The sequence below is a fragment of the Cetorhinus maximus genome, unplaced genomic scaffold (assembly GCF_964194155.1).
Source record: "Cetorhinus maximus unplaced genomic scaffold, sCetMax3.hap1.1 HAP1_SCAFFOLD_603, whole genome shotgun sequence".
NCBI classification, from domain to species: domain Eukaryota; kingdom Metazoa; phylum Chordata; class Chondrichthyes; order Lamniformes; family Cetorhinidae; genus Cetorhinus; species Cetorhinus maximus.
In genome coordinates, this window is record NW_027596545.1 from 35,611 (window position 1) to 56,559 (window position 20,949).

The 20,949-nt window shown below is 53.9% G+C and overlaps 1 protein-coding gene and 1 pseudogene across 1 annotated transcript; both read right to left on the reverse strand.

Moving 5' to 3' along the window:
* Positions 1 to 1,210: 1,210 nt before the first annotated feature.
* Positions 1,211 to 5,238, reverse strand: LOC144674277 (erythroblast NAD(P)(+)--arginine ADP-ribosyltransferase-like; annotated as a pseudogene).
* A 10,693-nt stretch (positions 5,239 to 15,931) lies between these two features.
* LOC144674266 (erythroblast NAD(P)(+)--arginine ADP-ribosyltransferase-like) lies at positions 15,932 to 20,497 on the reverse strand (the record flags this gene model as incomplete). The annotated part of the gene is made up of 2 exons (XM_078535695.1): positions 20,434 to 20,497; positions 15,932 to 16,788 (listed from the first exon to the last, which is right to left on the reverse strand). Coding segments are annotated over exons 1-2 (921 nt in total), but the record flags the coding sequence as incomplete, so codon positions are not given.
* Positions 20,498 to 20,949: the final 452 nt, after the last annotated feature.

Here is a 20,949-nt window from a genome sequence, read left to right on the forward strand (position 1 = left end):
GAAGGATGGGGGTTGAGTGTTGGGGATGAAGGGTGGGGTTGAGGGGATGGATGGGGGTTGATGGTTGGGGATGTGGGGAGGGGTTGAGGGTGTGTGAGGGGAGGGATGGGGGTTGAGGAATGCGGAGGTAGGGAGGGGTTGAGGGTATGTGAGGGGAGGGAGGGGGGTTGAGGGTTGGGGAGGTGAGGAGTGGTTGAGGGTGTGTGAGGGGAGGGATGGGGATTGAGGGTTGGGGAGGTGGGGAGGGATTGAGGGGAGGGATGGGGGTTGAGGGTTGGGGAGGTGGGGAGGGGTTGAGGGTGTGTGAGAGGAGCGATGGGGGTTGAGCGTTGGGGAGGTGGTGAGTGGTTGAGGGTGTGTGAGGGGAGGAATGGGGGTTGAGGGTTGGGAAGGTGGGGAGGGGTTGAGGGTGTGTGAGGGGAGGGATGGGGATTGAGGGTTGGGGAGGTGGGGAGGGGTTGAGGGTGTGTGAGGGGAGGGATGGGGGTTGAGGGTTGCGGAGGTGGGGAGGGGTTGAGGGTGTGTGAGGGGAGGGATGGGGATTGAGGGTTGGGGAGGTGGGGAGGTGTTGAGGGTGTGTGAGGGGAGGATGGGGGTTGAGGGTTGTGGAGGTGGGGAGGGGTTGAGGGTGTGTGAGGGGAGGGATCGGGGTTGAGGGTTGTGGAGGGGTTGAGGGGAGGGATGGGGGTTGAGGGTTGGGGAGGTGGGGAGGGGTTGAGGTTGTGTGAGGGGAGGGATGGTGTTTGCGGGTTGGGGAGGTGGGGAGTGGTTGAGCGTGTGGGAGGGGAGGGATGGGGGTTGAGCGTTGGGGAGGTGGGGTGGGGTTGAGGGTATGTGAGTGGAGGGATGGGGATTGAAGGTAAGGGGAGGTGGGGAGGGGTTGAGGGGAGGGATGTGGGTTGATGGTGTGCGAGGTTGGGGAGGGTTTGAGGGTGTGTGAGGGGAGAGATGGGGGTTGAGGGTTGGGGAGGTGGGGAGGGGTTGAGGGTGTATGAGTGGAGGGATGGGGGTTGAGGGTTGGGGAGGTGGGGAGGGTTTGAGGGTGTGTGAGGGGAGTGATGGGGGTTGAGGGTTGGGGAGGTGGGGAGGGGTTGAGGGTGTGTGAGGGGAGGGATGGGGGTTAAGGTTTGGGGAGTTGGGGAGGGTTTGAGGGTGTTTGAGGAGTATTGGATGGGGGTTGAGGGTCGGGGAGATGTTGGGAAATTGGAATCTATTCCTGGGAGAAGCCCTTGTAGAGAAATGCAACTAACCCCCCCAGAGTGACCAAGATCCCCAAGGCGATCAGAAACCCGGCCCACCAGGGTAGGGTCTCCCGGTAAACTCTCAGACAGTTACTACCGTCCCTCTCCAGCCCCACCTCAACTCCCTCGTAGCCTCCCGAGCGGAGGGTGAAGTTGCAGTTTCCCCCTGAGCCCTCGGCCTTTACAATCTCAAACTTCTCGTAGGGAGGGATTAAGATCTCATCTTCCCTCTTAAAGAACGAGTAATTGCAGATATTAACACCGTAAGCCGGGTTTAGCACAAAGAAAGTCCTGTTTCCAAATCACTCGGCCACTCTTCTGTTGAGGGAGGTGGAGGCGAATCTCCCAAACCTCAGCTCCTGGCCCCGTCTCCCAGACTTGGGAATGTTCAACCCGCGATAAGCGTGTAACTGTTTGGAATGATCTCAATACCTGGAGAGCGATGGTTAGGAGATAGTGGAAACCCTTCAGTTTAAATTTGGAGTTGTATATGTTGATATTTCCATATTCCTGAACCTCATCGTTAAATGCCTTGTACAATGGTCCATTATGGGTGTACATAGTGACCACGATCATGTGCTCCTTAAGGAGACCATGGGGAATGGTGCGCCCATTCCAAAACTATCTTGCAAAATCCCAAACATTCATGAATGTCTTGTTTCTCTTCAGTTCTTCATTCAAACACTCGATCGCCAAGTTGTCCCAATCTTCACTCCGTGTGAACCAATACGCGGCCGAGTTCTCTTCCATATCCAGCCCATTGTCACCCGTGTGGATCCCACAGCTTTCCCCATCGCTGACCAGGGAGGTGACTAGCCGCTGTGCTGTGAATCAGAGAGAGAGAGTGAGACAAATCCCAGTGATACAGTCTCTTCCCCAACAACACAATGAACCAACGCCTCAGTACTGACCCTCCGACAGTGCGGCACTCCCTCAGTACTGACCCTCCGACAGTGCGGCACTCCCTCAGTACTGACCCTCCGACAGTGCGGCACTCCCTCAGTACTGACCCACTGACAGAGCTGCATTCCCTCAGTACTGACCCTCCGACAGTGCAGCACTCCCTCAGTACTGACCCACTGACAGTGCAGCACTCCCCCAGTACTGACCCTCCGATAGTGCTGCACTCCCTCAGTACTGGCCCTCCGACAGTGCTGCACTTCCTCAATACTGTCAATCCGATAGTGCTGCACCCCCTCAGTACTGTCCCTCCGACAGTGCTGCACTCCCTCAGTACTGACCCACCGACAGTGCAGCACCCCCTCAGTACTGTCCCTCCGACTGTGCTGCACTCCCTCAGTACTGACCCTCTGACAGTGCGGCACTCCCTCAGTACTGTCCCTCCGACAGTGCTGCACACCCTCAGTACTGTCCCTCCGACATTGCGGCACTCCCTCAGTACTGACCCTCCGACAGTGCGGCCCTCCCTCAGTACTGACCATCCGACAGTGTTGCACTCCCTCAGCACTGACCCTCCGACAGTGCGGCACTCCCTCAGTACTGACCCTCCGACAGTGCTGCACTCCCTCAGTACAGGCAGCATAATCCTGCTGATGATGGAAATGTGAAATAAAGACGGAAGATGCTGGAATAACTCAGCAGATCTGGCAGCGTGTGTGGAGAGTGGAGCCAGATTAACGTTTCGAGTCCGTATGAACCCCCATCAGAAAATGCCTGGGGATGTCTGTCTGGACTTGTCACTGTGCAGGTCCCAAACCCACCAGTTTCAGAGTCACGTTTACGAGAGAGAGAGAGGGACATTAAAACCCAGTGAGATAGACACCAAAATGTTGTAAAGATAACCACCTCAAAGTTAAGGGACGGATTCTTTTGAGGTTTGCAGTCAGTGTGTAAATACTCACAGCCTATCAGGAGGTAAACGTAAATGAACCACCTCAACTTGGATAATCTCCACATTTGATGCAATAAACTTTCACATTCCTTGAAATGGACCTCACTCTGATTTTCTCATTTCCGATCTTGTACGTCACCAGTACCTGGCTCTGAGCTGCACCTACATTTTGTGATAGTTTGTTTAACCCACACACTGAGAAACGTGCACAATCCTTCGGTGCACTGTACTTCCTGGAACCCCGATTCGTGTGTAAACAAGAGGGGCTGGAGGAGGTTACATGGATAGGGAGGGTTGTAGGGGCTGGAGGAGGTTACAGAGATAGGGAGGGTTGTAGGGGCTGGAGGAGGTTACAGAGATAGGGAGTGTTGTAGGGGCTGGAGGAGGTTACAGAGATAGGGAGGGTTGTAGAGTCTGAAGGAAGGTTACAGAGATAGTGCATTGCAGTGCAGTGTCCACTGATTCCTGGCCCTTCTACAAGGAAGCAGTCCCTCAGTACTGGCTTTCCGACAGTGCGGCACTCCCTCAGTACTGAACTTCCGACAGTGCGGTGCTGCCTCAGTACTGACCCTCCGCCAGTGCAGCACTCCCTCAATGCTGACCCTCTGACAGTGGAGCGCTCCCTCAGTACTGACCCTCCGACAGTGCGGCACTCCCTCAGTACTGACCACATGTCAGTGCAGCACTCCCTCAGTACTGATCCTCCGCCAGTGCAGCACTCCCTCAGTTCTGACCCACTGACATTGCAGCACTCCCTCAGTACTGACCCACTGACAGTGCAGCACTCCCTCAGTACTGACCCTCCGACAGTGCGGCGCTCCCTCAGTACTGACCCTCCGACAGTGCGGCACTCCCTCAGTACTGACCCACTGGCAGTGCAGCACTCCCTCAGTACTGACCCTCCGCCAGTGCAGCACTCCCTCAGTACTGACCCACTGACAGTGCAGCACTCCCTCAGTACTGACCCACTGACAGTGCAGCACTCCCTCAGTACTGATCCTCCGACAGTGTGGCGCTCCCTCAGTAATGACCCACCGAAAGTGCTGCTCTTCCTCAATACTGTCAATCCGACAGTGCAGCACTCCCTCAGTACTGTCCCTCCGACAGTGCAGCACTCCTTCAGTACAGAACCCCCGACAGTGCTGCACTCCCTCAGTACTGGCCCTCCGACAGTGCGGCACTCCCTCAGTACTGACCCTCCGACAGCGCTGCACTCCCTCAGTACTGACCCTCCGACAGTGCTGCACTCCCTCAGTACTGTTCCTCCGACAGTGCTGCACTCCCTCACTACTGACCCTCCGACAGTGCAGCACTCCCTCAGTACTGACCCTCCGACAGTGTGGCGCTCCCTCAGTACTGACCCACCGAAAGTGCTGCTCTTCCTCAATACTGTCAATCCGACAGTGCAGCACTCCCTCAGTACTGTCCCTCCGACAGTGCAGCACTCCTTCAGTACTGTCCCCCCGACAGTGCTGCACTCCCTCAGTACTGACCCTCCGACAGCGCTGCACTCCCTCAGTACTGACCCTCCGACAGTGCTGCACTCCCTCAGTACTGACCCTCCGACAGTGCTGCACTCCCTCAGTACTGACCCTCCGACAGTGCTGCACTCCCTCAGTACTGACCCTCCGACAGTGCTGCACTCCCTCAGTACTAACCCTCCGACAGTGCGGCACTCCCTCAGTACTGTCCCTCCGACAGTGCTCCACTCCCTCAGTACTGAACCTCCGACAGTGCGGCACTCCCTCAGTACAGGCAGCATAATCCTGCTGATGATGGAAATGTGAAATAAAGACGGAAGATGCTGGAATAACTCAGCAGATCTGGCAGCGTGTGTGGAGAGTGGAGCCAGGTTAACGTTTCGAGTCCGTATGAACCCCCATCAGATAATGCCTGGGGATGTCTGTCTGGACTTGTCACTGTGCAGGTCCCAAACCCACCAGTTTCAGAGTCACGTTTACGAGAGAGAGAGAGGGAAAGTAAAACCCAGTGAGATAGACACCAAAATGTTGTAAAGATAACCACCTCAAAGTTAAGGGACGGATTCTTTTGAGGTTTGCAGTCAGTGTGTAAATACTCACAGCCTATCAGGAGGTAAACGTAAATGAACCACCTCATCTTGGATAATCTCCACATTTGATGCATTAAACTTTCACAGTCCTGGAAATGGACCTCACTCTGATTTTCTCATTTCTGATCTTGTACGTGACCAGTACCTGGCTCTGAGCTGCACCTACATTTTGTGATAGTTTGCTTAACCCACACAATGAGAAACGTGCACCACCCTTCGGTGCACTGTACTTCCTGGAACCCCGATTCGTGTGTAAACAAGAGGTGCTGGAGGAGGTTACAGAGATAGGGAGGGTTGTATGGGCTGGAGGAGGTTACAGAGATAGGAAGGTTTGTAGGGGCTGGAGGAGGTTACAGAGATAGGGAGGGTTGTAGGGGCTGGAGGAGGTTACAGAGATAGGGAGGGTTGTAGGGGGCTGGAGGAGGTTACAGAGTTAGGGAGGGTTGTAGGGGTTGGAGGAGATTACAGAGATAGGGAGGGTTGTAGGGGCTGGAGGAGGTTACAGAGATAGGGAGGGTTGTAGGGGCTGGAGAAGGTTACAGAGACAGGGAGGGTTTGTAGTGGCTGGAGGAGGTTTACAGAGACAGGGAGGGTTTGTAGGGGCTGGAGGAGGTTTCCGAGATAGGGAGGGTTGTAGGGGCTGGAGGAGGTTACAGAGACAGGGATGGTTGTTGGGGTTGGAGAATGTTACAGAGACAGGGAGGGTTTATAGGGGCTGGAGGAGGGTTACTGAGACAGAGAGACTTTGTAGGGGCTGGAGGAGGTTACCGAGATAGGGAGGGTTGTAGGGGCTGGAGGGGGTTACAGAGATAGGGAGGGTTGTAGGGGCTGGAGGAGGTTACAGAGATAGGGAGGTTTGTAGGATCTGGAGGAGGTTACAGAGATAGGGAGGGTTGTAGGATCTGGAGGATGTTGCTGAGATAGGGAGGGTTGTAGGATCTGGAGGAGGTTATAGAGATAGGAAGAGTTGTAGGGACAGGAGGAGGCTTCAGAGATAGGGGGTGTTGTAGGGGCTGGAGGAGACTTCAGAGATTGCGGGGGTTGTAGCGGCTGGAAGAGGTTTTAGAGATAGTGGGTGTTGTAGGGGCTGGAGTTAGTTGTAGAGATAGGGAGGGTTGTAGGTCCTGGATGTGACAGAGAGACTGCCCTGGTGAGCGATTGGGATGGCTGGTGGTGGGGGGAATGAGAGAGCGAGATATAAACAGAGAATCAGTTTCATGGAGCAGATGAGATCGGGGAGAGACACAGGTGAAGTGGAGACCTGGTCATGGCCCAGCACTTGTGGTTTCAGCACAGTTTGTGGAGACAGGAACTGAGCACGTCTCTCACTGAGTGGTTTAAACAGGAGGTCAGACGAGGAGAAAGGTCAAAGTTGAACGAAGCACTGCTCACAGACATGGCAGGAATTGATCCGAGCGGGGATTGTATCCTGGACTCTATATGGTCCAGGAGGGGTCAGTTAGCTCAAGGTGTTAGGATCTAGAGATAGTTTAATGTATATTTTTCCCTATTTGTGGGTTAAAAGATGAAACCTGTGGTCCAGTTTCATTTTTCAGTGGAGATGGAATCTCTAAGCTCTGTTTGTATACCTGCATTACTAGTGAGGTTTTACGACACTTGAAGGGAAGGTCTCACAAGCACAAGGTAGGAAAAAAAACTGTGCTGTTACCTACCAACAGGAGTCCAGTTAGAAAGAGAGAAAAGTCAGAAAAAAACCCACCCGCCATCAATTAAAAGGTCACTTAAGCCGTTAAAATCCGATTCCGCGTTGCCAGAGTGCGATTTTGCCCTTGTCGCATGGGCAAAACGGGCAGGTGGGCAGCCGACAATTTCAATACCCTCCTCCACTGGTGGGATAAAAAGGGTCAGCAGCATTGCCAGCGCGAGTCGTGAGGAGTTCAGGAGATCGTTTGCTGTTGGTGTGTTTTTGGTACTTGGTAGCTTCATCTCCATTCGGGGTTTCATTCTGAGCATTTCCAGGCTTCATTTCAGGCCTCTTTGGTGTCTCCAAGGACCCCGGAGGATTCAGACCGTGTGGGAACCTTCCAGGTACCAGGCAGCCTTCCATCACCCTAGGAATGGGGATTGTGGTCTCCGCTGGGCGCACACCCCCTGAGGAGGGAGAGAGGGGCAGAAGGGAGAGGAGGCCGGATATCCCAATGCAGCTTCCAGGGGAGGGTACCTGTGGGGAGGAGAGGCGCTGGCACAAGGGGAGCAGGGCCAGCTGGTAGTCTAAGGCGGAAGGGTCCGCAGAGAGCACTGCTATCCTGCTGCCAGAGTTTACAGGCGGCGATGCAGCTACCTCAATATGTCCGAGGTGCAGTGCCGAAGGAGGCTTCGTCTCTCCAGGGAGACAGTGACCTCCATTTGGACAGATGAGTGGGACTGGGATCAGCTCTGACTGTGTGGGTGGACACCCAATGCCAGTGGCTCTGAAGGTCACAGAGGAGCCCGCAGAGATGTCAGACAGCTTGTGCGCCAACGCGAGGTCGTTCTGGACCTCCCGGCTCACCATTGATGGACGGGCACCTCACTGGGATACTGTGTGCCTCATCCATCTCCCACACGGGCACTGACCACCTGAGGTCAGTGCCTGTGTTGAGGGCTTGCAGGTCCGAGCGCAACCCCAGGAACCCCTGATTCTGTCGCTGGAGCTGCCTCTCCATGAGAGTGGCCGCATTCTCAATGGTGGAGTCAGGGCGCTCGGCCGTGAGGGTTAACGCAGTGATCATGCTCCACATGGACTCCTCCACAGCAGAGAGCCTGGCACTCAGACCCACACGGATCTCCACCAGATCATCCCGGACATCCAGCATCTGCCGCCTGACGGACAACTCCATAGGCTCATCATCTGGTTTCGACCCAGCATGGCCCTGGTCTCCAGCAGCCCTCCGACTGCCGGCGCCCAGCGCACACTCTCTGCCTCCGCCTGCACCCTCAAGCGAGGTCCCTCATGACGAGGTCTTGGAGAGTGGAGGTAGTGAAACCCTTGGATGCTGGGTTGGTGGAGGGAGTGAATGTTTGTGGATGTGGTGCCAAACAAGCGGGGCTGCTTTGTCCTGGACGGTGTCGAGCTTCTTGAGTGTTGTGGGAGCTGCACTCATCCAGGCAAGTGGGGAGTATCCCATCACACTCCTGACTTGTGCCTTGTAGATGGTGGACAGGCTTTGGGGAGACAGGAGGTGAGTTACTGACCACAGGATTCCCAACTGCTGAACTGCGTTTGTAGCCACAGTATTTACATGGCTAGTCCAGTTCAGTGAGGAGGAGTTGAGGAGGTGAGGAGGAGTTGAGGAGGTGAGGAGGAGTTGAGGAGGTGAGGAGGAGTTGAGTGCATTTCAAGAAATGACCTGGTTATAGAGCGAGTGGTTAGCACGATCACCCCTTAACACGTGAGCATAGGCTACCCATAGGCTGTATCCATTCGACTGTGGTTATCCTGTAGGAAGGTGATGATATTCCACGTCTTTGGGAACATGGTGTCTGTGACCACCTCGATGCAATGGTGTACATCAGGCTGTGTTATCTCAGGTGAGCTCTCCACAAACTGCCTGGAATGAGCCAGAGTCTTCCTCTGCACTGAGTCTCACTCAGTGAGGTCGGTAAATGCCTGACCTGTCTCTCGGGGCAGGAGAAGATCATCGGACCCTCTGCTGGAAATCTTGGGGTTCAGAGCCGTGGCCGAATGGAAGAGACATCAGGCTGGAGGGGCTGAATGGCCTCCTCCTGTTCCTCTCTCCACATGATCTGAAGTTACCCCAATGCATCGATCTCTCCCCTGGTCTCTGTCGCGGACGTGATGAGGGTTGCTAACAGAACTGTACCTGTGAGATACTCATAGACATGGGGCGCTCCATAACAGTCCAAACGACATTCTCTGTACAGGGCGGAGTGCTGAGAGATCCTTCATCTCGGAAAAATGGAGCCAGTTTCCAGGGAATAACCTTATCCAGTTTCAAAGACAGAATCTGTGCTTCACCTGGAGGTGAACAGAAATGGAAGCAAAAAATGATAGTGTCCAAAACACACGTAATGGTGAGAAGGTGGGATTGAGGGATATGGAGAGAAGGAGGGATTGAGGGGCGTGGGGGGGAAGTTGGGATTGAGGGATATGGGGAGAAGGTGGGATGTTGGGATACGGGGAGATGCTGGGATTGAGGGATATGGAGAGAAGGTGGGATTGAGGGATTTGTAGAGAAGGTGGTATTGAGGGATATGGAGAGAAGGTGGGATTGAGGGATATGGAGAGATGGTGGGATTGAGGGATACGGGTGAAGGTGGTATTGAGGGATATGGGGAGAAGGTGGGATTGAGGGATATGGGGAGAAGGTGGGATTGAGGGGCGTTGGGAGAAGGTGGGATTGAGGGGCGTGGGGAGAAGGTGGGAATGAGGGGCGTGGGGCGAAGGTGGGATTGAGGGATATGGGGAGAAGGTGGGATTGAGGGATATGGGGAGAAGGTGAGATTAAGGGGCGTGGGGAGAAGGTGGGATTGAGGGATATGGGGAGAAGGTGGGATTGAGGGATACGGGGAGAAGGTGGGATTGAGGGATATGGAGAGAAGGTGGGATTGAGGGATATGGGGAGAAGGTGGGATTGAGGGATATGGGGAGAAGGTGGGATTGAGGGATACTGGGAGATGCTGGGATTGAGGGATGTGTCGTAAGGTGGGAATGAAGGATATGAGGAGCAGGTGGGATTGAGGATCATGGGGAGAAAGTGGGAGTTGGGGAAATCATAGGAAGGTGGGTTTAATGCGTTGGATGTGCTGAGTGTTGATGGAGCTTTACTCCTTATCAATGTCCTATACCTGCCCTGGCAATGTTGGGACACTAGAGGGAGATCAAAACTGCTCCTGATCACTGTCCAGTGATCACTGGGTTAGAGAGAGAGAGGAAATCAGCCAGGGTTCCTGCTCCTGATCACTGTCCAGTGATCCCTGGGTTAGAGAGAGAGAGGAAATCAGCCAGGGTTCCTGCTCCTGATCACTGTCCAGTGATCCCTGGGTTAGAAAGAGAGAGGGGAAATCAGCCAAGGTTCCTGCTCCTGATCACTGTCCAGTGATCCCTGGGTTAGAGAGAGAGAGAGGGGAAATCAGCCAAGGTTCCTGCTCCCGATCAATGTCCAGTGATCCCTGGGTTAGAAAGAGAGAGGGGAAATCAGCCAAGGTTCCTGCTCGTGATCACTGCCCAGTGATCCCTGGGTTAGAAAGAGAGAGGAAATCAGCCAGGTTTCCAACTCCTGATCACTGTCCAGTGATCCCTGGGTTAGAGATAGAGAGGAGAAATCAGCCAGGGTTCCTGCTCCTGATCACTGTACAGTGATCCCTGGGTTAGAGAGATAGAGGAAATCACACAGGGTTCCTGCTCCTGATCACTGTGCAGTGGTCCCTGGGTTAGAGAGAGAGAGGGAATCAGGCAGGGTTCCTGCTCCTGATCACTGTACAGTGGTCCCTGGGTTAGAGAGATAGAGGAAATCACCCAGGGTTCCTGCTCCTGATCACTGTCCAGTGGTCCCTGGGTTAGAGAGAGAGAGGGAATCAGGCAGGGTTCATGCTCCTGATCACTGTCCAGTGATCCCTGGGTTAGAGAGAGAGGGGGAATCAACCAGGGTTCCTGCTCCTGATCACTGTCCAGTGATCCCTGGGTTAAATGGAGATGTGAAATCAACCAGGGTTCCTGCTCCCGATGACTGTCCAGTGAACCCTGGGTTAGAGAGAGAGAGGGGAAATCAGCCAGGGTTCTTGCTCCTGATCTCTTTCCAATGATCCCTTGGTTAGAGAGAGAGGGGAAATCAGCCAGGTTTTCTGCCCCTGATCACTGTGCAGTGGTACCTGTGTTAGATGGAGATGGGAAAGCAGCCAGGGTTCCTGCTCCCGATCACTGTCCAGTGATGTCTGGTACAGAGTGACAGAGACAGAGACAGAGACAGAGACAGAGACAGGAAATCAACCAGGGTTCCTGCTCTTGAACACTGTGTAATGGGTTAGAGAGAGACGGGAAATCATCCAGGCTTCCTTTTCCTGATCAATGACCAGTGATCTCTGGGTTAGAGAGAGAGGGGAAATCAGCCAGGGTTCCTGCTCCTTATCACTGTCCAGTGATCCCTGGCTTAGAGAGAGAGAGAGAGGTGAAATCAGCCAGGGTTCCTGCTCCTTATCACTGTCCATTGGTTCCTGTGTTAGATGGAGTTGGGAAATCAGCCAGGGATCTTGCTGCCGATCACTGTCCAATGATGTTAGAATCAGAGTGAGAGAGAGAGAGTGAGAGAGAGTGAGTTAGATAGAGTGAATGAGTGAGTGAGTGAAAGAGAGAAAATGAGAGAGAGAGTGAGTGAGAGAGAGTGAAAGAGAAGAAATCAGCCAGGGTTCCTGCTCCTGATCACTGTCCAGTGGTCCCTGGGTTAGAGAGAGAGGGGAAATCAGCCAGGGTTCCTGCTCCTTATCACTGTCCAGTGATCCCTGGGTTAGAGAGAGAGGGGAAATCAGCCAGTGTTCCTGCTCCTGATCACTATCCAGTGGAACCTGGGTTAGAGAGAGAGGGGAAATTAGTCAGGTTTCCTGCTCCAGATCACTGTCCAGTGATCCCTGATTAGAGACATAGGGGAAATCAGCCAGGGTTCCTGCTCCTGATCACTGTCCAGTTGTTCCTGTGTAAGATGGAGATGGGAAATCAGCCAGGATTCCTTTGCCTGATCACTGTCCAGTGATCCTGGGGTTTGAGACAGAGGGGAAATCAGCCAGGGTTCCTGCTCCTGATCACTGACCAGTGGTACCAGTGTTAGATGGAAATGGGAAAATCAGCCAGGGTTCCTGCTCCTGATCACTGACCAGTGGTACCGGTGTTAGATGGAAATGGGAAAATCAGCCAGGGTTCCTGCTCCCGATCACTGACCAGTGATGTCTGGGTCAGAGAGAGAGAGAGGGGGAGAGAGAGAAATAGATAGGGGAATCAGCCAGGGTTCCTGCTCCTGATCACTGTCCAGTGATCCCTGGGTTAGAGAGAGACGGGGAATCAGGCAGGGTTCCTGCTCCTGATCACTGTCCAGTGATCCCTGGGTTAGATGGAGATGTGAAATCAACCAGGGTTCCTGCTCCCGATGACTGTCCAGTGACCCCTGGGTCAGAGGGACAGAGGGGTAATCAGTCAGGGTTCTTGCTCCTGATCTCTTTCCAATGATCCCTGGGTTAGAAAGAGAGGGGAAATCAGCCAGGTTTTCTGCCCCTGATCACTGTGCAGTAATCCCGGGTTAGATACAGAGGGGAAATCAGCCTGTGTTCCTTTTCCTGATCACTGTCCAGTGGTACCTGTGTTAGATAGAAATGGGAAAGCAGCCAGGGTTCCTGCTCCTGATCAGTGACCAGTGATGTCTGGCACAGAGTGACAGAGACAGAGACAGAGACAGAGACAGGAAATCATCCAGGGTTCCTGCTCTTGAACACTGTGTAATGGGTTAGAGAGAGACGGGAAATCAGCCAGGCTTCCTTTTCCTGATCAATGACCAGTGATCCCTGGGTTAGAAAGAGAGGGGAAATCATCTCGATCACTGTCCTCTAATGTCTGCGTCAGAGAGACAGAAAGAGACAGAAAGGGAAATCAGCCAGTGTTCCTGTTCTGATCACTGTCCAGTGATACCTGGGTTAAAGTTAAGAGGAGAAATCAACCAGGGCCCCCGCTCCTTATCACTGTCCAGTGATCCCTGGGTTAGAGAGAGAGAGGTGAAATCAGCCAGGGTTCCTGCTCCTGATCACTGTCCAGCGATTCCAGGTTAGAGAGAGGGTGGAAATCAGCCATGGTTCCTGCTCCTGATCACTGTCCATTGGTTCCTGTTTTAGATGGAGTTGGGAAATCAGCCAGAGATCTTGCTGCCGATCACTGTCCAATGATGTTGGAATCAGAGTGAGAGAGAGAGAGTGAGTGAGAGAGAGTGAGTGAGAGAGAGTGAGTGAGAGAGAATGAGTGAGAGAGAGTGAGTGAGAGAGAATGACTGAGAGAGAGTGAGTTAGATAGAGTGAGTGAGAGAGAGTGAGTGAGAGATGGTGAGTGAGTGAGTGTAAGAGAGAAAATGAGAGAGAGAGTGAGTGAGAGAGAGTGAGAGAGAGGAAATCAGCCAGGGTTCCTGCTCCTGATCACTGTCCAGTGGACCCTGGGATAGAGAGAGAGGGGAAATCAGCCAGGGTTCCTGCTCCTGATCACTGTCCAGTGATCCCTGAGTTAGAGAGAGAGAGGGGAAATCAGCCAGGTTTCCTGTTCCTGATCACTGCCCAGTGATCCCTGTGTTAGAGAGAGAGGGGATATCAGCCAGAGTTCCTGCTCCTGATCACTGTGCAGTGATCCCTGGGTTAGTGAGAGAGATGGGAAATAAGCCAGGGTTCCTGCTCCTGATCACTGTCCAGTGACCCCTGGGTTAGAGAGAGAGTGGAAATAAGACAGGTTTCCTGCTGCTGATCACTGTGCAGTGATCCCAGGGTTAGAGAGAGAGAGAGGAAATCAGCCAGGGTTCCTACTCCTGATCACTGCGCAGTGATCCCTGGGTTAGGGAGAGAGAGGAAATCAGCCAGGGTTCCTGCTCCAGATCACTGTCCAGTGATCCCTGGGTTAGGGAGAGAGAGGGGAAATCAGCCAGGGTTCCTGCTCCTGATCACTGTCCAGTGATCCCTGGGTTAGAGAGAGAGAGGGGGGAAATCACCCAGGGTTCCTGCTTCTGATCCACTGTGTAGTGATCCCTGGGTTTGAGTGAGATGGGAAATCAGCCTGGATTCCTTTTCCTGATCACTGTCCTGTCATCCTGGGGTTAGAGACAGAGGGGAAATCAGCCAGGGTTCCTGCTCCTGATCACAGCCCGTTGATCTCCCATTCCTGAATTTCCTCACCCCTGGAACCATTCTCTGAATCTTTTCTGCCCTCTCGCTGAAGCCTTTTTCATCCTCCCTGAAGTGTGATGCCTGGAACTGGACACAATTCTCTTGTTGAGGCTGAGCCAGTGTTTTATACACGTTTAACATAACCTCCCTGCCCTTGTAATCTATACCCCTATTAATAAAGCACAGGATACTGTCTGCTTTATTACCCGCTCACTCACCCTGACCCCCTTTAGAATTGTACCCTTTATTTGATATTGTCTCTCCAAATTCTTCCTCCCACAATGAACCACTTCACTCTCTACGTTAACCTGCAATTGCCATCTGCCTGCCCACTTCACCAGTTCAACGTATAGAGTGTGCACAGCAAGATTCCAATAAGTTACAATGATCAGAGATATTTGGATAGTTGCTTGTTAGTTTTTATTGACATATTGCTTGTGAAAAGGATAGAGCACAAATTATTTTAATTTGAGGTCAACATTGTTAATTCAACATTTAAAACACTGTCAATCTATCAAACATGACCTTAATATACAGTTTGCACAGATAGGAAGAGGAGGAGGCCATTCAGCCCCTCAGACCTGATCGTTTGCCATGTGGGGAACATGGTTAGGGAGCGTGAGGGCAGAGTATTGATCATTAGGCTGGTGAGGGTTGATGGTGTGCGAGGTTGGGAAGGGGTTGAGGGTGTGTGAGGGGAGGGAGGGGGGTTGAGGTTCGCGGAGGTGGGGAGGGATTGAGGGTGTGTGAGGGGTGGGATGGGGGTTGAGGGTTGGGGAGGTGGGGTGGGGTTGAGGGGATGGATTGGGGTTGATGGTTGGGGAGATGGGGAGGGGTTGAGGGTGTGTGAGGGGAGGGATGGGGGTTGAGGGTCGCGGAGGTGGGGAGGGATTGAGGGTGTGTGAGGGGAGGGATGGGGTTTGAGCATTGGGGAGGTGCGGAGTGGTTGAGGGGAGGGATGGGGGTTGAGGATTGGGGAGGTGGGGAGGGGTTGGGGTGTGTCAAGGGAGGGATGGGGGTTGAGGGTTGGGGAGGTGGTGAGTGGATGAGCGTGTGTGAGGGGAGGGATGGGGGTTGAGGGCTGGGGAGGTGGAGACATTCTGAGGGTGTATGAGGGGAGGGATGGGGGTTGAGGGTTGGGGAGGTGGGAAGGGGTTGAGGGTGTGTGAGGGGAGGGATTGGGGTTGAGGGTTGGGGAGGTGGGGAGGGGTTGAGGGTGTGTGAGGGAAGGGATGGGGGTTGAGGGTTGGGGAGGGGTTGAGCGGATGGATGGGGGTTGAGGGTTGGGGTGGAGGGGAGGGGTGAGGGTGTGTGAGGGGAGGGATGGGGGTTGAGGGTTGGGGAGGTGTGGTGTGGTTGAGGGTGTGTGAGGGGAGGGATGGGGGTTGAGCGTTGGGGCGGTGGGGAGTGGTTGAGGGTATGTGAGGGGAGGGATGGGGATTGAGGGTTAGGGAGGTGGGGAGGGGTTGTGGGGAGGGATGGGGGTTGAGGGTTGGGGAGGTGGGGAGGGGTTGAGGGTGTGTGAGGGGAGGGATGGGGGTTGAGGGTTGGGGAGGTGGGGAGGGTTTGAGGGTGTGTGAGGGGAGAGATGGGGGTTGAGGGTTGGGGAGGTGGGCAGGGGTTGAGGGTGTGTGAGGGGAGGGATGGGGCTTGAGGGTTGGGGAGGTGGGGAGGGTTTGATGGTGTGTGAGGGGAGTGATGGGGGTTCAGGTTTGGGGAGATGGGGAGGGGTTGAGGGTGTGTGAGGGGAGGGATGGGGGTTCAGGTTTGGGGAGATGGGGAGGGGTTGAGGGTGTGTGAGGGGAGGGATGGGGGTTAAGGTTTGGGGAGTTGGGGAGGGGTTGAGGGTGTTTGAGGGGTATTGGATGGGGGTTGAGGGTTGGGGAGATGTTGGGAAATTGGAATATATTCCTGGGAGAAGCCCTTGTAGAGAAATGCACCTAACCCCCCCAGAGTGACCAAGATCCCCAAGGCGATCAGAAACCAGACCCACCAGGGTAGGGTCTCCCGGTAAACTCTCAGACAGTCACTACCGTCCCTCTCCAGCCCCACCTCATCTCCCTCGTAGCCTCCCGAGCGGAGGGTGAAGTTGCAGTTTCCCCCTGAGCCCTCGGCCTTTACAATCTCAAATTTCTCATAGGGAGGGATTAAGATCTCATCTTCCTCCTTAAAGAACGAGTAATTGCGGATATTAACACCGTAAGCCGTGTTTAGCACAAAGAAAGTCCTGTTTCCAAATCCCTCGGCAACTCTTCTGTTGAGGGAGGTGGAGGCGAATCTCCCAAACCTCAGCTCCTGGCCCCGTCTCCCAGACTTGGGAATGTTCAACCCGCGATAAGCGTGTAACTGTTTGGAATGATCTCTCAATGCCTGGAGAGCGATGGTTAGGAGATAGTGGAAACCCTTCAGTTTAAATTTGGAGTTGTATATGTTGATATTTCCATATTCCTGAACCTCATCGTTAAATGCCTTGTACAATGGTCCATCATGGGTGTACATAGTGACCACGATCATGTGCTCCTTAAGGAGACCATGGGGAATGGTGCGCCCATTCCAAAACTTTCTTGCCAAATCCCAAACATTCATGAATGTCTTGTTTCTCTTCAGTTCTTCATTCAAACACTCGATCGCCAAGTTGTCCCAATCTTCACTCCGTGTGAACCAATACGCGGCCGAGTTCTCTTCCATATCCAGCCCATTGCCACCCGTGTGGATCCCACAGCTTTCCCCATCGCTGACCAGGGAAGTGACCAGTCCCTGTGCTGTGAATCAGAGAGAGAGAGTGAGACAAATCCCAGTGATACAGTCTCTTCCACAACAACACAATGAGCCAACGCCTCACAGCAGTGACAGTTTGTATCAGAAACCCACCATGACACGGAAAGACAGAAGGGGATTTCAGGGAGAGATCGCTCAAAGAGAGAGAGAGAGAGAGAGACAGATTGGAAAGGCAGTCGGACAGGAGGGAAACAGGTGGAGAGGTTTAGGGAGGGAATTCCAGAGCTCAGGGGTCCCCAGGCAGCTGAAGGCACGGCCGCCGATGGTGGAGCGATGGGAATCGGGGGATGGTCAAGTGGCCGGAATTGGAGGAGTGCAGATGTCTCAGAGGGTCGTAGGAGTGTTACAGAGATAGGGAGGGTTGTAGGGGCTGGAGGAGGTTACAGAGATAGGGAGGGGCGTAGGGGCTGGAGGAGGTTACAGAGATAGGGAGGGTCGTAGGGGCTGGAGGAGGTTACAGAGATAGGGAGAATTGTACAGTCTGGTGGAGGTGTCAGATATAGCAAGGGTTGTAGCGTCTGAAGGAAGGTTACAGAGATAGTGCATTGAAGTGCAGTGTTCTCTGAATCCTGGCCCTTCTACAAGGAAGCACTCCCTCAGTACTGACCCTCCGACAGTGCGGCACTCCCTCAGTACTGACCCACTGACAGAGCTGCATTCCCTCAGTACTGACCCTCTGACAGTGCAGCACTCCCTCAGTACTGACCCACTGACAGTGCAGCACTCCCCCAGTACTGACCCTCCGATAGTGCTGCACTCCCTCAGTACTGGCCCTCCGACAGTGCTGCACTTCCTCAATACTGTCAATCCGATAGTGCTGCACCCCCTCAGTACTGTCCCTCCGACAGTGCTGCACTCCCTCAGTACTGACCCTCCGACAGTGCAGCAAAACCTCAGTACTGTCCCTCCGACAGTGCTGCACTCCCTCAGTACTGACCCTCTGACAGTGCGGCACTCCCTCAGTACTGTCCCTCCGACAGTGCTGCACACCCTCAGTACTGCCCCTCCGACATTGCGGCACTGCCTCAGTACTGACCCTCCGACAGTGCGGCCCTCCCTCAGTACTGACCCTCCGACAGTGTTGCACTCCCTCAGCACTGACCCTCCGACAGTGCGGCACTCCCTCAGTACTGACCCTCCGACAGTGCTGCACTCCCTCAGTACAGGCAGCATAATCCTGCTGATGATGGAAATGTGAAATAAAGACGGAAGATGCTGGAATAACTCAGCAGATCTGGCAGCGTGTGTGGAGAGTGGAGTCAGGTTAACGTTTCGAGTCCGTATGAACCCCCATCAGAAAATGCCTGGGGATGTCTGTCTGGACTTGTCACTGTGCAGGTCCCAAACCCACCAGTTTCAGAGTCACGTTTACGAGAGAGAGAGAGGGACAGTAAAACCCAGTGAGATAGACACCAAAATGTTGTAAAGATAACCACCTCAATGTTAAGGGACGGATTCTTTTGAGGTTTGCAGTCAGTGTGTAAATACTCACAGCCTATCAGGAGGTAAACGTAAATGAACCACCTCATCTTGGATAATCTCCACATTTGATGCAATAAACTTTCACATTCCTGGAAATGGACCTCACTCTGATTTTCTCATTTCCGATCTTGTACGTCACCAGTACCTGGCTCTGAGCTGCACCTACATTTTGTGATAGTTTGTTTAACCCACACACTGAGAAACGTGCAAAATCCTTCGGTGCACTGTACTTGCTGGAACCCCGATTCGTGTGTAAACAAGAGGGGCTGGAGGAGGTTACATGGATAGTGAGGGTTGTAGGGGCTGGAGGAGGTTACAGAGATAGGGAGGGTTGTAGGGGCTGGAGGAGGTTACAGAGATAGGGAGTGTTGTAGGGGCTGGAGGAGGTTACAGAGATAGGGAGGGTTGTAGAGTCTGAAGGAAGGTTACAGAGATAGTGCATTGCAGTGCAGTGTCCACTGATTCCTGGCCCTTCTACAAGGAAGCAGTCCCTCAGTACTGACTTTCCGACAGTGCGGCACTCCCTCAGTACTGAACCTCCGACAGTGCGGTGCTGCCTCAGTACTGACCCTCCGACAGTGCGGCACTCCCTCAGTACAAACCCACTGTCAGTGCAGCACTCCCTCAGTACTGATCCTCCGCCAGTGCAGCACTCCCTCAGTACTGACCCACTGACATTGCAGCACTCCCTCAGTACTGACCCTCCGACAGTGCGGCGCTCCCTCAGTACTGACCCTCCGACAGTGCGGCACTCCCTCAGTACTGACCCACTGACTGTGCAGCACTCCCTCAGTACTGACCCTCCGCCAGTGCAGCACTCCCTCAGTACTGACCCACTGACAGTGCAGCACTCCCTCAGTACTGACCCACTGACAGTGCAGCACTCCCTCAGTACTGACCCTCCGACAGTGTGGCGCTCCCTCAGTACTGACCCACCGAAAGTGCTGCTCTTCCTCAATACTGTCAATCCGACAGTGCAGCACTCCCTCAGTACTGTCCCTCCGACAGTGCAGCACTCCTTCAGTACTGTCCCCCCGACAGTGCTGCACTCCCTCAGTACTGGCCCTCCGACAGAGCGGCACTCCCTCAGTACTGACCCTCCGACAGCGCTGCACTCCCTCAGTACTGACCCTCTGACAGTGCTGCACTCCCTCAGTACTGACCCTCCGAGAGTGCTGCATTCCCTCAGTACTAACCCTCCGACAGTGCGGCACTCCCTCAGTACTGTCCCTCCGACAGTGCGGCACTCCCTCAGTACTGACCCTCCGACAGTGTTTCACTCCCTCAGCACTGACCCTCCGACAGTGCAGCACTCCCTCAGTACTGACCCTCCGACAGTGCTGCACTCCCTCAGTACTGACCCTCCGACAGTGCTGCACTCCCTCAGTACTGACCCTCCGATAGTGCTGCACTCCCTCAGTACTGACCCTCCGACAGTGCTGCACTCCCTCAGTACTGACCCTCCGACAGTGCTGCACTCCCTCAGTACTGACCCTCCGAAAGTGCTCCACTCCCTCAGTACTGACCCTCCGACAGTGCTGCACTCCCTCAGTACTGACCCTCCGACAGTGCTGCACTCCCTCAGTACTGACCCACCGACAGTGCTGCACTCCCTCAGTACTGACCCTCCGACAGTGCTGCACTCCCTCAGTACTGACCCTCCGACAGTGCTGCACTCCCTCAGCACTGACCCTCCGACAGTGCGGCACTCCCTCAGTACTGACCCTCCGACAGTGCTGCCCTCCCTCAGTACTGACCCACCGACAGTGCTGCACTCCCTCAGCACTGACTCTCCGACAGTGCTGCACTCCCTCAGTATAGGCAGCATAATCCTGCTGATGATGGAAATGTGAAATAAAGACGGAAGATGCTGGAATAACTCAGCAGATGTGGCAGCGTGTGTGGAGAGTGGAGCCAGGTTAACGTTTCGAGTCCATATGAACCCCCATCAGAAAATGCCTGGGGATGTCTGTCTGGACTTGTCACTGTGCAGGTCCCAAACCCACCAGTTTCAGAGTCACGTTTACGAGAGAGAGAGAGGGAAAGTAAAACCCAGTGAGATAGAGACCAAAATGTTGTAAAGATAACCACCTCAAAGTTAAGGGACGGATTCTTTTGAGGTTTGCAGTCAGTGTGTAAATACTCACAGCCTATCAGGAGGTAAACGTAAATGAACCACCTCATCTTGGATAATCTCCACATTTGATGCATTAAACTTTCACAGTCCTGGAAATGGACCTCACTCTGATTTTATCATTTCCGATCTTGTACGTGACCAGTACCTGGCTCTGAGCTGCACCTACATTTTGTGATAGTTTGTTTAACCCACACAATGAGAAACGTGCACCACCCTTCGGTGCACTGTACTTCCTGGAACCCCGATTCGTGTGTAAACAAGAGGTGCTGGAGGAGGTTACAGAGATAGGGAGGGTTGTATGGGCTGGAGGAGGTTACAGAGATAGGAAGGGTTGTAGGGGCTGGAGGAGGTTACAGAGATAGGGAGGGTTGTAGGGGCTGGAGGAGGTTACAGAGATAGGGAGGGTTGTAGGGGCTGGAGGAGGTTACAGAGATAGGGAGGGTTGTAGGGGCTGGAGGAGGTTACAGAGATAGGGAGGGTTGTAGGGGCTGGAGGAGGTTACAGAGATAGGGAGGGTTGTAGGGGC